The 14,109-nt window shown below is 35.8% G+C and overlaps 1 protein-coding gene across 2 annotated transcripts in view; it reads left to right on the top strand.

Moving 5' to 3' along the window:
• The window catches only part of CNBD1 (cyclic nucleotide binding domain containing 1), a 479,949-nt gene that overhangs the window by 406,979 nt on the left and 58,861 nt on the right, over positions 1-14,109 (top strand). For both annotated transcript variants that reach the window (XM_004474779.3, XM_058275701.2), the window contains one exon: positions 10,401-10,468. In XM_004474779.3, the coding sequence (XP_004474836.2) occupies positions 10,401-10,468 (68 nt within the window). The remainder of the gene's footprint in view (positions 1-10,400; positions 10,469-14,109) is intronic.

Below are 14,109 nucleotides of genomic sequence, written 5' to 3' on the forward strand. Positions count from 1 at the left end.
AAATATTTTTGCCATTTGTTTTAAAATGTCTACCATATGCACACTTAGAAGTGAATAATAGGTACTAGATTTAGTGTTTAGGGCTAGGAGAGAAGAGATTCATAGATATATATTAATAATATATCTTAAGGTACTATTCCTAAAATTATTAATTAATTAAAAATTACTGGTGTTATGGGTTGAATTTGTTCCCCAAAAAGATGTGCTGTATTTCTAACTTCTGGTACCTGTGAATGTGACCTTATGTGGAAATGAGGTCTTTGCAAATGTAATCAAGTAAAGAGGAGATTAAAGGGAATTAAGGTGGGCTCTAACCCAAAATGACTGTGTCCTTATGAAAAAAACAATAGACAGACAACATACATGCAGAACACCATGTGATGACAGATTGAACTGGTGCATGTATAAGTCAAGAAGTGCACAGGATTGAAAAGAAGAACCAGAAAACAGAAGAGGCAGTAAAGGATTCTTCCTTAATAAATTGGAAAGAACATAGCCTTGCCATAAACCTGAATTTCAGGTCTCTAACCCCTGGAACTGTAAGAGAATAAATATTTGTTGTTTAAGCCACCCAGATTGTGGTATTTTGTCATGGCAGCTGGGGAAACTAATACAACTGGTTACCATTGTTAGGTATTCTATGTTCATATTTTTAGTTTGTTTATGAAAGTATTGCCACTTCTTTACAGTTACAGCTTTCCTCATTAAAAAGTAATTTCTATAATTTAGTGCTCAATGTTTATGATCCCATTTTGGGGCATATTGTTTGAATGGCGAATCATCTTACGCCCAAACAGAGTATCACAAGCATTTCCCCAAATGACTTATACCTGTGATGAGAAGCTCACTTCCCCTCAGATTTCAGGGGTTTGGGAGGCTGGAAACTGAAGACCTGTTTTCCTTGGCAGCAAGTTACCTGTGAAGAGCTCCCTGAGGCAGCCAGAATAAAGAGGGATCTGCTGGGTATCCCACGATCCTTGCAGATGGCATGCATTGTGAGCAGCAGCTGACACTTGTTGCTGTGCCATGGTTCTTCCACAGGGATGCTGACTTCATCAGGCTACACCTGCTTTGGAGTATGTGGTATTAGTTTTCTCTACAGTGTGGTTCTCTCCAGGAGCAACTTAAAATCTCCAGAGTGTGTCAGTTGCTGGTTCCCTTCCCCAGAGTAGCTGTTTCAGTATGTCTGAGGTGAGCGTTTCTAACAAATTATTAGCGTTTCTAAGAAAGTCCCAGGTGATGCTGGCTGAGGACCACACTTTGAGAAGCACTGCCTTATAGGACCATTTGTGGCTATAAGTTATTTATGCAGATTGCCTTAAGTGACTAAGTTTGCTTCTGAAATTATATTTACTGGTAAAAGGGCAGATGTCCCTTTCAAGGAAGCACTCTCATATCACAACTAGGCATCCTTGTAGCTCCTAGTGTCTTACAGAAGCAAAATCCTTGTGGTTCTCCACTCTGTGCTGGGCTAAGGAGTGTTGATACCAACACCTGAAATTTGTCCTAGAGGTCACAGTATGCACCAATTAAAGTTTCTTCTTGTCTTTCTTTCTACTTAATATAAAGAGTTGCTGATGACTATCCTAGATTCCAGTTCAGACATCACAAAATGAGAGTTCCTGTTTCTATTCATGAAGGACAATAGACTTCCTGCTAAGAAAACTGTAAAAATCCAGAAAAAATAGGTTTAAAAAATGGGTAATTGGTGATAAAATATCTGTTGCTTGCTTTGACTGGAAAATGGCTAAAAGTACCAAAATTATTCAGTTTAATAAGTCAAGAATATGAATTTCATCTCTAGGGTAAAAACAAATTTAAAATAGAAGAATACTTAGCATGAAATTAATACATCAGAAAATGTAATAATAAAGCAATTCAAAAAAGAAAAGAAATGTGGGAAAAGGAAAGAATATATAACGTAAGGGATAAAAACAGAAAGCAAATAATAAAATGATAGGTTTAGTCCAGAATATTTCAATAAATATGTTAAAATTAAATACAATAATGTTTCAGTTAACTGGCACTGAATACCAGACTGGGATAAAATGCAAAATCCAAGTATGTATTGCTTACAAGTGTTGTAAAGGATATAGAAATTTTGAATGTAAATAATAGGGTAGAGAAATATTTACCACATAAACAGTAACAAAACAAGTTAATACAATCACCCCAATAAAGATAAAAATCAGTTTCAAAGCAAAAAGCTTTATCAGAGATAATTTGGAACATTATCTAATTATAAAAGTGTCTTCAGGGTGATAAAACAATTCAAAATTTAGATAATATAAAAATATAGCCTCAAAAAATAAAGTAAAATTTGGCAAAATGATGAAAAGAAACCCATAAATTCACAATCCTAATTAGAGATGTAATAGACCTCTTTCAAAATGTAATAGAATAAGAAGGCTAAAATCAGTATGAAGCTGACATCAGCAGAAATGGCAGAGTAAGGACCTTGAAAATTCTCTCCTTCATAAAAGCAATGAAACTTCTGGAAAAGTTGTCAGAAACAACTTTTTAAGAAGTCTGCATAGTAGGCTAAGGCTTGTAGCAATATAGGAGCATTCATTCAAGGAAAAGTCTCAATCTCAGTAAGATCAGTGAAATTGGTGGCATTTAACTTGCCCTCTACCTATGACCTTCTCTAGCTCTGTGCTGCCCTTGAAAAGCAACACCCCGCAGTTGTGGTGCAAGTCAGAAGCCTTGCATCCCCTGCGGTGACAGAACTTGGTTGGGGCTCCTTCAAAGCTCATTACCAGAATACGGTCAATCTTTGACTTGTTGAGTGGTTCACTGGAAGACCCTGCTTGAAAGGCTGTCTTTATTTCACCCGGCTCAGAACTCATTACTCAAAATTTTTTCTTTGGAGATGTTGTTAAAGACGATAAACAGTAAGAGTTTACTTGGCAGCTTCCAAAGGCAGTGGATAATAGTTGAGGCAAATAGTGGGCTAACCAAAAAACAAAACAAAAATAAAAAACACAGAAAAGGGGTGCTACTTTAGAACTCTTTTTGGGGGCGGGGGAACCGGCATCAACCACTGAGCCATCGCAGCTCCCCTGAGTTGGCCCCTCAGTTGTTTGCTTATTGTTTTTGTTTGTTTGTTTTTAGGAGGCACAGGGAAGTAAACCCGGGGCCTCCCATATAGGAAGCAGGTACTCAATCACTTGAGCCACATCCACTTCCTTTATACATTTTTATAAAACCACTATCACCCTGATACTGGAAAAGAGAAAAGACATCACAAGAAAACTATAGAGCAGTATCTGTTATAAATATAGATATAAAATCCTCAACAAAATACTTAGAAATTGAATCCTGCAACATATAAAAAGGATTGCATACTATGACCAAGTTAGAATCCCAGGAATGAATGGTTGGTTCAATATATAAATATCAGTTAACATAATATACCATACTGATAGATTAAAAGACAACCACAGAGTCATCTTAATAGATGCAGAGAAAGCACATAAAATAAATGTCCTTTGATGATAATCAATAAGGTTGCAGGACATAGGATCAATATATAAATGTCAATTGAATTTTTTTTAATAAAAATTTATTTTTTATTTATTTCTCTCCCCTTCCCCCTCTGCCCCCCGCCCCAGTTGTCTGCTCTTTGTGTCCATTCCCTGTGTGCTCTTCTGTGACTGCTTCTATCCTTATCAGCAGCACTGGGAATCTGTGTTTCTCTTTGTTGCGTCATCTTGCTGTGTCAGCTCTGCGTGTGTGCGGCGCCATTCCTGGGCAGGCTGCACTTTCTTTTGCGCTGGGTGGCTCTCCTTATGGGGCACACTCCTTGCACAGGGGCGGCACGGCACTCCTTGCGCGCATCAGCACTGCACATGGGCCAGCTCCACATGGGTCAAGGAGGCCCGGGGTTTGAACCGCGGACCTCCCATGTGGTAGGCAGATGCCCTATTCATTGGGCCAAGTCCACTTCCCTCAACTGAATTTCTATTCACTAGCAACGAATAACATGAAAATGAAATTAAGAAAACAATTCTATTTATAATAGCATCAAAATAAAATACTGAAGAATAAATTTAAAGAAAGAAATGTGAGACTTTTACACTTAAAATAATAAGACAAAATTGGAAGAAATTATAGACAACCTAAATCTTGTGTTCATAGATTAGAAGACTTAATTTTGCTAATGGGACAATACTGCCTAAATTGATTTATAGATACTACACCATCCCTCTCAAAATCCTTGCTGCCTATTTCTTTCCCATTGCAGAAATTGACAAGCAGTCCTCAAATTCATGTGTAAAAATAAGGGACCTGTAATAGCCAAAACAATCTGGATAAAGAACAAAGTTGGAGGACTCACTTCACAATTTCAAAATTTACTACAACACTACAATAACCAAGACTGAGTGGTACTGGCATAAGTGTGGACAGAGAAATAAATGGAATCGAAATGACAGTCCATAAGTAAACCCTCACATTTATGGTCAATTGATTTTCAACAAAGATGCCAAGCAATTTTAATTTTAACAATATAGGGACAACTGGATATCCACATACAAAAGAATGAAATTGGACCACTACCTCACACTATATATGAATGAATCAAAGACTTAAAAGTGAGAAGTGAACTATAAAGTTCTTAGAAGAAAACAATAGTTTTAAACCTTCATGACCTTGTATTAGACAATGGTTTCTTAGATTTGACATCTAAAATACAGAAGAAAAATAGATAAATTGAACTTCATAAAAATTTGAAATTTTTATGCTTCAACAGACACTACAAGAATGTAAAAAGACAACCCACAGAAAGGCTAAAATATTGCAAATTATATATCTGATAAGGGTCTAGTATCCAAAATACATAAAGAACTTTTACATCTCATCAGCAAACAGAAAACCTTCCCATTTAAAGAAAAGGGAAAGGACTGAAAAGATATTTCTCCCAAGAAGAAATACAAATGGCCAATAAGCACAAGAAAATATGTTCAACATCATTCGTCATTAGGTAGATGCAAATGAAAACTACAAGACAACACTTCACATTCACTAGAAAAAACAAAAGACAACAACTGTTGATGAGGCTGTGTATAAATGAGAACTCTCATTCTCTGCTGGTGGTAATATAAAATAGTGCAGTTGCTATTTCCTCAAATAGCTAAGCACTAAATTACCCTGTGACCCAACCATTCCACCCCCATGTTCCACTTCTGTACTCAAGAGAAACAGTTCTGTTATCATACCCAAGAGAAGAGAAAACATATGTCTAAAGAAAAACTTGTATTTGAATGTTAATAGCAGCATCAGTCAAAGTGGGAACAATCCAACTGTCAATGTAGGAGTAGATAAACAAAATGGTATATCCATACTTTGGAATATTATTCAGCCACCAGAAGGAATGAAGAACTGATTCATGATAAATGTGAATGAACCTAGAAAACATTATACGAAGTTTCAAAAGGCCAAATATTGCATGATTCTATTTTTATGAAATTCTACAATAAGCAAATACATAACATTTGAAAGTAGATTTGTGGTTGCCAGGAGCTAGGGGAAGAAGGAAATGGAGAGTGACTGTAATAATTACAGAATTTCTTTTGAGGCTGAAGAATATGTTCTGGTATTAGGTAGTGGATATGGTTGCACAATTTTGTGAGTGTTCTAAAACCACTGAAATGAACACTTTAGAAGGCTACATTTTATGGTTTGCAAATTATATCAATAAAAATCAGCAGGAATATATAAGATGTGCAAGATCTGAGCAATTTGTTAAGTTACATATTGATAAACAATGATCCTATGTTGGACAAAACACATCTCACCAAATTTCAAATGATTTAGTCATTCTAATTTTGTTCTACATTTAATCCAGAAACAAAACAGATTACTTGAAAATTCTTATATGTCCAGAAATTAACAAAAACACTCCTCAATAACGCATGGATTAAGAATAAAATACAGTGGAAATTTAAAATATGATTGCCTTATTTGAAATGAAGCTACTGATTACAAATTAAAACATATTGATTGTGCAAAGTCATCGTGCTTAGAGGAAAAATTTAATAGCTACAAATGGAAAAAACAAAGGAGCAAAATCAGAGCTCATCATTTGTTTCAAGATATTAGAAAAAGAGCAACAACTTAAACCAAAAGGGTCAAAGGGAAAAAAATAATAAAAGGAGAATTTAATGTATAGCATACTATTCTAGAGTGTAAACAATCAGCAAAACCACAAGACAGTTTTTTGAAAAGAATGTGAAATGTACAAATCTCTGGAGAGACTCAAAATGAAAAGAAAAGGGAAGTTACACATTATATCTAGTGTGAAAAAGAGGAGAGCACTATGGTTGCTGACATTTAAAGGCCATAAGAGGTTATAATGAACAACTATATCACAATAAGTTTGGAATAATATTTTTAAAAGCACAAGCTTAGAAATGGAAAAAGAAAATAACTTTTTTGCCTACTAAAGAAACTGAACACATAATTTAAAGTCTTCCCACAAAGGCCTATTTGTTTTAACCCATGAATTCTATCAAACATTTAAGGAAGATATGTCAGTCAATCTTACACAAACGCTTCTAGAGAATAGGGAAAAAAAAAAAGATACTGTTCTGCACTTGTTATATCAGGCCACAGTAACTTAACAAGGACATTAGAAGGGAAAAAAAATCACAGGCCTATCTCATCAATTAACATACATCCAAAATCCTAAGCAATCCTTAAGTATACTGAATTCAGGAATGTATAGAAATGACATTATCATGACAAACTTTGGCTTATTCCAGAAAGGCAAGGTAGTTTAACATTCAAAAGTGTATCACCATATTTTATCACATGTAAAGAATGAGATACACACTATAACCATCACAATAGATATATAGACACATATCTTTGTTCAATGAACCCAGATACTGTATCATTTCTATTATCACCAAGATTTCTGAGCTTTGAGTAAACACCGGTGAAAGTGTATCAACTCTTGAGGGCATTCTTCTCTAGGAAAGCCTGCTAACAGCAGGGTGCTTTGAATCATATCCTGAAGATCAGTCTCACATTACTTTTTCAGCTGTATCTCTGGAGGCCTCTCTGAAGCTACAAAGAAAAGGAAACAATAAATCTTTTATGGTTATCATGATTACTGAAAAGCAATCAAAAGGTATTTCTGCAGTCATCTTTGTATAAGTATGCCTCTGTCCTGGTTAAAATGTTACTAGCAAAGGAGTGAAGTTTTATGTGTGTCAGAGTTGATTGCAGTTCAGGGTTGGAGTTTTCCCTTCTCAATTCCTGTTTGTTGTAGTTACTTAACACAGAGAAAGCCAATGGCATCTTAAAATCTGCTTGTAGAATGACTATTCACTCCCAGTCTATTTTCCACAATTCCAATACCACAAACTGATGCCTAATTCTGATTTTTTTTGGTTATTCTTTTCTCCAATATAAATCCCTTGATTTTCTAAATAATTAAATTCAACATCAGAATCTGGGTAATGTTAAGGTTGATAGAAACAGACATGGTTATTTATGTGAAAATTGATTATGACAAACAGATATTCCTATATTTTTAAACCCATAATATCAAGGAAAAATCTTCTATAGGATTCTGGGTTGTGCTTTTTTAAAATTAAAAACAATAGTAGAAACTGAACAATTCATTTTTACTTTTTTTTTTTTTTCAAACTTGACAGTCTTTGGCTAAAATACTGACAAATGCCACTTACATAACTTTCCTGATTCCACGCTCCTCATCCACGCTCCTCATTTGTAAAAGACTGGCTAGAATAACTACTTGTAGAAATTCTGTGAGGACTGAATGAAATAAGGTGAAACTTGCCTAGGGTGATGTCTAGCACTTACTACCCACAATCAATTTTTAATTCCCTTGAATTCCTTGTTGTACCAGACACTTTCATTTCCATATCCATTGTGAGTCGAATGGTGTTTCTCAAAAAGATATGCCAAAGTATTAACTCTTGGTAACTGTGAATGTAAACTTATTTGGAAATAGTCTGCAGATGTAATCAGTTAAATTAGGATGAGATCATAGCTGATTAGGGGGGGTCTCACCCAGTAAATGTTATCCTTATTGAAGAGAAAAACCATTTAGACCAGCAGGGAGAATGTCCTGTGGGGACAGAGATTAGAGCGATAAGATTAGATATCCAAACCAAGCAACCTCAGAAGCCTGAAGGAAGGCATGGGATAGATTATCCCTCAGTGACTCTAGAAGGAACCAGTACTACCAGCACCTTGCTTTCAGAGTTCTAGCCTCCAAAACTGTGAGAGAATAACGTTCTGTTTAAGTCCCCCAGTTTGTGGTGGCAGCCCTAGAAAACTCATATAATGCCCCATTCAGGGACCACAGAAGGGAGAGCGCCTCAGCCACTCTCATATAATTGGATCACAGACATACACTTAATGTAAGTTCAACCATTTTGTAAGTTTGGACAAACCGATTATCTTTTTCAGTAAATAATTTAACTCTGGCACATAAACACTTTGGCCAACTGGTAGTTTCCTGAATTACAAGTTCATGTAAACTTGGTGATTTTTTTTGAAGATTTATATTTTATGTATTTCTCTCTGCTTCCCCCCCACCCCAGTTGTCTGTTCTCTGTGTTCATTCGCTGTGTGTTCTTCTGTGACCGCTTCTATCCTTATCAGCGGCATCCGGAAGCTGCGTCTCGTTTTGTTGCATCACCTTACTGCATCAGCTCTCCGTGTATGCAGTGCCATTCCTGGGCAGGCTGTGCTTTTTCGTGCTGGGTGGCTCTCCATATGGGGTGTACTCCTTGCGCGTGGGGCTCCGCTACACGGGGGACATCCCTGTGTGACACGGCACTCCTTGCCTGCATTAGCACTGGGCGTGGGCCAGCTCCACACGTCAGGAGGCCCTGGGGGTTGAACCTTGGACCTCCCATGTAGTAGGTGGATGCCCTATCTGTTGGGCCAAATCTGCTTCCTTAGACTTGGTTTTGAGCTTCCATATTTCGTGTATAAAATGAAGAAATGGAAAAAGTAAACAGATAATGAAAGAGAAAACTGACACAGCAGTGTGAGAAAGATCATACAATTCCCAGCATTTCCTTATTTTCTGACATTTCTGGCCTCAGATTCATTTCCCATTATGCCATGCCTGGGGTAGTATTATATGTTCAGTGTGTCTTTTTTAGTCAATAATCTTTTTTACTTTATTTACCTCGTGTAAATGTGTTCTAATCATTAAAATTGGTTGGAGGTTTCACACTGCTCCATTGCTTTTCAAATATGATATTTAGGGTAATACACATTAGTTTTCAAGATATTGTTACATCATGATTTTTTATGAATAGTATTGGCTTTTAAGTAAACTAAGATTTGTTCATAGGTATTCTGATGTCATATAATGTATTCTGAAACTGATCTCTTTGTAGAATTACCATATATTCCAATATTGAAGGAAAAAAAGAATATTGAGATAATATAAAACTAAAAGAGGAAAAATTATCAAAATAGCTTGTTTGGTAATTGAATAAATTGTACATGAAATACTATGATCCTAAATTTTATCATATATTAATATTTTTGCATATATTATTTAGAATGCTTTTCACTATAAGTAAAAAAGAGCTAATTAAAAGAATAGTTTTTATTATATCCTGTAACCAGAAGCAAGTTGTACAATGATGTCAGCAAAGATTCTGGCTCTTTCTGTCTTTTTACTCTGCCATTTTCAGTGGGTTGGCTGTAGTCCTCAGTCTTGTCTTCTCTTTCATCCAAGATGCTGCTGCTACATGCTTCATGGTCTAACACAAATTTGTCCCAAAGAGGAAGAGCAGTTGGCCATCATGGATTATTTTTACATCCTAGAATCTAGACTTTCCCCAAAGATCCTAGTCCATTTCCTTTTAAATCCATTGACCAGGTTTGACTAGGGCAACCTGATGTATTCTGTAGTATAAGCAGAATTATAAGTAATTACTTTTTTTATGTCCAAATGGACCCTAATTTGAATAATAAGTTATATTATGACTCCTCTAGGTTTGGGTCATATGCCTTACCTTTACATGGAAGCCTAAGAGAAAGCAAGTATTTGGTGTTTTCAGCCCTTCCATAGGAAGCGATACTGGCAAGAGATAGGAGAATAGCTTTTGAGTAGGCAACCAATAGTGTTAGCACATGTAAAGTACGTAACAATTTTCAGTTTCTGATTAGGAAGTTGGGCATTGTGCAAATAAATAGCCTAAATAATTTACGCTAAAATTCTCTTACCTAGTTATCTATGAGGGTGTATTTAGGAAGAAGTACCCATGAGTCAATGTTGTTATTAGGGAAAATTCAATTTTGTCTTCTTTTTCAAAATATTGATAAAATGAACAACTTCTTTTTGTTTATTTTTATTACTTTTGCTGATACTTTATATAGTTTCTTTTGTTTTTCTCTAGAATTAGACCCAGTGACTAAGCAACTTATGCTCCAAACTGCTAAACCAACTTTTGGCCATCTGACAGAGGTAAGTTTTAATAAATATCACTACTTATAGTAATTAAATGCAAGTATTGAATATCTTTAAAGTCTAGTAGCCTTGATACTAAAATCTCTATAGTATTATCTACTCTCTAGAAAATAAAGGAATAGGACATTTGTAAAAGTTCTAAGATTCATCCACCTACTTATGTTTTAATGTTACTTATGGTAGTATTTTTGGTAACATGGAACTTTATAACAGCCTACAAAAATGTTCATAGCCTACTTCAATGAAAGTATACTATGCAATGCCTTAAAATTTTACATTACAAAAAAAACTGAACACACATTAAAAGGATTTTTAAAGCTGTGTGTCATTATCATTTGTTTTGGCATGTCTTGTTTATGTGAATAAAATATTATTTGTTATTATCCTATGAATCTTTATAAAATTCATGATTTTAGTATTTCTGTAGAATACACAAGGACCACTATGCATTAAGCCATGCTAGACTATTTAGTTAGTTCCTGCTATTTTATAAGAAATGTGATTAGAACTTGTAATGAAGCATATGGAGAGTATTTAAGTCAATAACATTCTGAAGGGGTCTGGAGAAGACCAGATGGCCTGGAAGTATTGCTCTTCATGAAAAAAAGACAGAACCTGAATGACCTAAACATCCCAAAGACCACATGTCTGGAGTGGTTATGTGTAAAAAAAAGTGGCAGACTATGATGCGTGATATGAGGAAACGGTAGAAAATTCAAAGAGAGAAGACAACAGACTGGGCGATTAACCAAATAGGGTCTTTGAGGACCAGAATTATCTAGAGTCAATTTTTAAAAATTAACTCGTTTATGGTGTGATATGCATTACCATCTCCTCTTGGTCTCCCTACAAAATCCTCAGTGAATCCATGTGAGTCATTCTGATGCTTTCCATATTTCCATATGGTTGAACTGGAACACATGTTAAGTTCTCCTTTAGGCCAGAAGAGTGGTAAAACCAGGAGTTCCCCAAAGAGGGTAACATCTGAGTTATCCTTTGAGAACTCAGCTGAGATTTGTAAATTAAGGTGCACTCTCAGCTGCATTTCAGATTAGATCATCATGATGAAAGTGAGAAAGAAGAGTTTCTTTGCCATCATTACCAAATGACACAAAGCAGTATTGTGGTTGGCGTATGACCTCATAGAAGAGGGACATTCTGAGATGAGCGTTTGCTTAAAACACTTTCAGATTCAAATAAAGTGTTAAATACATGCAAAATTTCATGTACTTGAGTGGGTAAAATGAAATAATGTCCTTAAATTATAGGCTATAAATGGATATGTGACCTAGTAATCAGAGTAACTGATTTCTTAAGATATTGAAGCCTTTCCAAGTTTGTAATAAAAGGTTCATGATGTCACCAGTAGAGATAGAATTCACTGGAAAATGTATTTATCGGGTGGTTTAATCATCAATCAAATACTGGAATTATTTGTCAGGGACAAAAATCTACAAGGAAATAGAAAAATATAAGTGGAGTGCAGGTGTCAGGCACACTGGGAATATATTTTTATTTGTGATTAGAAAATGTCATTGAAATGCTCAAGAGTGGTAGGCCTAGAGAAATGAAAGGGGTTACAAAAACATTTGTAAGACCAGTGTTTAGAGTTCCATATAGGCACTTCTGGATATGCCAAACTGAACAAGAAGTGAAGATCTCTGGTTCCTGTACAGTGCAAATTTTTTTTGAAAAAACATACAAATATATTTTTAAAAAGAGCTGAGCTGGAAAAAAGGGAAGGTAGATCCTATAGTCCCAAAAATATACAGGAAATGTTTAGCAGAAAAATCTGTAAGTTGTAATAACCCAAGGTGAGTATCAAATTGTACATCGACTCTTGTGCTGGAAGCTGGTATTTTAGCAATGACAAAGATAGCTAATGTTGGGAAGGGCGCAGACACTGAGACCTTATCTAAAGTAAAAGCCTCAAAAGGTTGCTCTGTGTATGAAAAGGAGATGTATATATATTTATAACCCTGCCCACCAATCTAGGCAGGTAACAAGGAAAACAGGTATTCACTTAGGGCAAAGGTGGAGAAAAAGAGTCACTATAATAAAATTGAAACCCCAAAGTTTACCTCAACTCAACATGGGATACAAATGTATAATAAATGTGTTCTTCAAGAACATTAAGTTGAAAAATTAATATTGAAATACTTCTGAGACAAGTATATGAATATTAATAGCAACAAACTATAAACAACTCCAATGACCAACAAAATTAACCAGATGGGTAAAATAATGCATGTTCTTTCTAAGCACTAATGGAACATTTATAGAAACTGAAACATATAAAGTGACAAAGGGAATATGAAAAACTCCTATGATTAATGCCATCTAGATGAAATTCTTTGATCAACATGCAATAAAATTAGTAATCAATAACAGAAATAAATCATGTATTGCCTTTAAGGTAGATATTAGTCTGTTTGGGTGGCAGTTTGTTATAAAGTGGAGAGTAGCTGGGAGTAAGATAAGATTCTGTTCATAAGTCAAAAAGAAGGATAATAAAAGACCTCTAGATTTACTTTAGAAGTCAAGAGATTTGTAATGATCCCTCTAATAAGATAGTATGGAGAAAACTTGGGAAAATCGGAATTATGCAGTGACAGTTAATTCAAGAATGATTTATAAGTAAGCCTTCCTGGAAAGAAATTGAATTCATTTAAAGTCCAAGTTCTCCCCTCAAATCTGTGTCCTAGTGAAACCAATGGAGGAAGATTAGAGATAATAATGATGGTCCTTAGTGTATAAAACAGTAATAGCTGAGTTGAAACTGCAACTGTCAGTTCTACCTAGGCAAGCTGGAGAATATTAACATATGGGTCAGCCATCGGAAGTCAGCTTTTGCATTAATCAGTCGAATGGGGTGCTGATGCAATGTGCCAGAAATCTGTTGACTTTTATAAAGGTTATTTATTTGGAATGGAAGTTTACAATTACAAGGCCCTAAAGAGATCAACTCAAAGTTACTTCCTCACCGAACTCTGTTGCCACAAGTTGAAGCAAGATGGTGGAAATGTCTGCGAGGGTTCAGCCTTCCTCTTCCTCTTAAGCCTCCATAGGCCAAGCTGCTTCTGATCTCAGCTGTAGGCTGGATAGCTGTTTCTTTCCAGACTCAGCTGCTCTGTTCTCTTCACAAGCTCAGCTTTAGACTATCAGGCTCATCTCTTTTCCCAGGGGTGCAGGATCAAAATTCATTCTTATTTTGTGTTCTCCTTGAGTGACTGTTTATTTCTATAGCCCACTGTAGCAATTTGATATAGCCATGAATTACAAAAAATAGATATTGGATTATGTTTGTAAACTGGTCTGTACCTGGGCATGATTAAATTATGATTAGGGCTTTGATAGGGCCATGTCAGTAGGGTGTTGAGTCCCCTGCCCCTTAGTGGGTGGAGACTCACAGATAAAAGACATGACAAAAGAAGAGAGTTGAAGATTTTGATGGCAGAGTTTTGATTAGGAGTTTGATGCTGGAGTCTTAAGCTGGAGCCCTGGGAAGTAAGCACTCAAAGGAAAGAGAAGCAAGCCCTGAGAAGAGAGGACCTGAGCCAGGAGAAGAACACAGAGGAATAGAGAAGGCTCCTTAGACACAGTAGAAACCCCAGGGAGAGAGACAGAGCCATTCACCT

This window comes from Dasypus novemcinctus, chromosome 14, assembly GCF_030445035.2.
Source record: "Dasypus novemcinctus isolate mDasNov1 chromosome 14, mDasNov1.1.hap2, whole genome shotgun sequence".
In the NCBI taxonomy this organism is placed as follows: domain Eukaryota; kingdom Metazoa; phylum Chordata; class Mammalia; order Cingulata; family Dasypodidae; genus Dasypus; species Dasypus novemcinctus.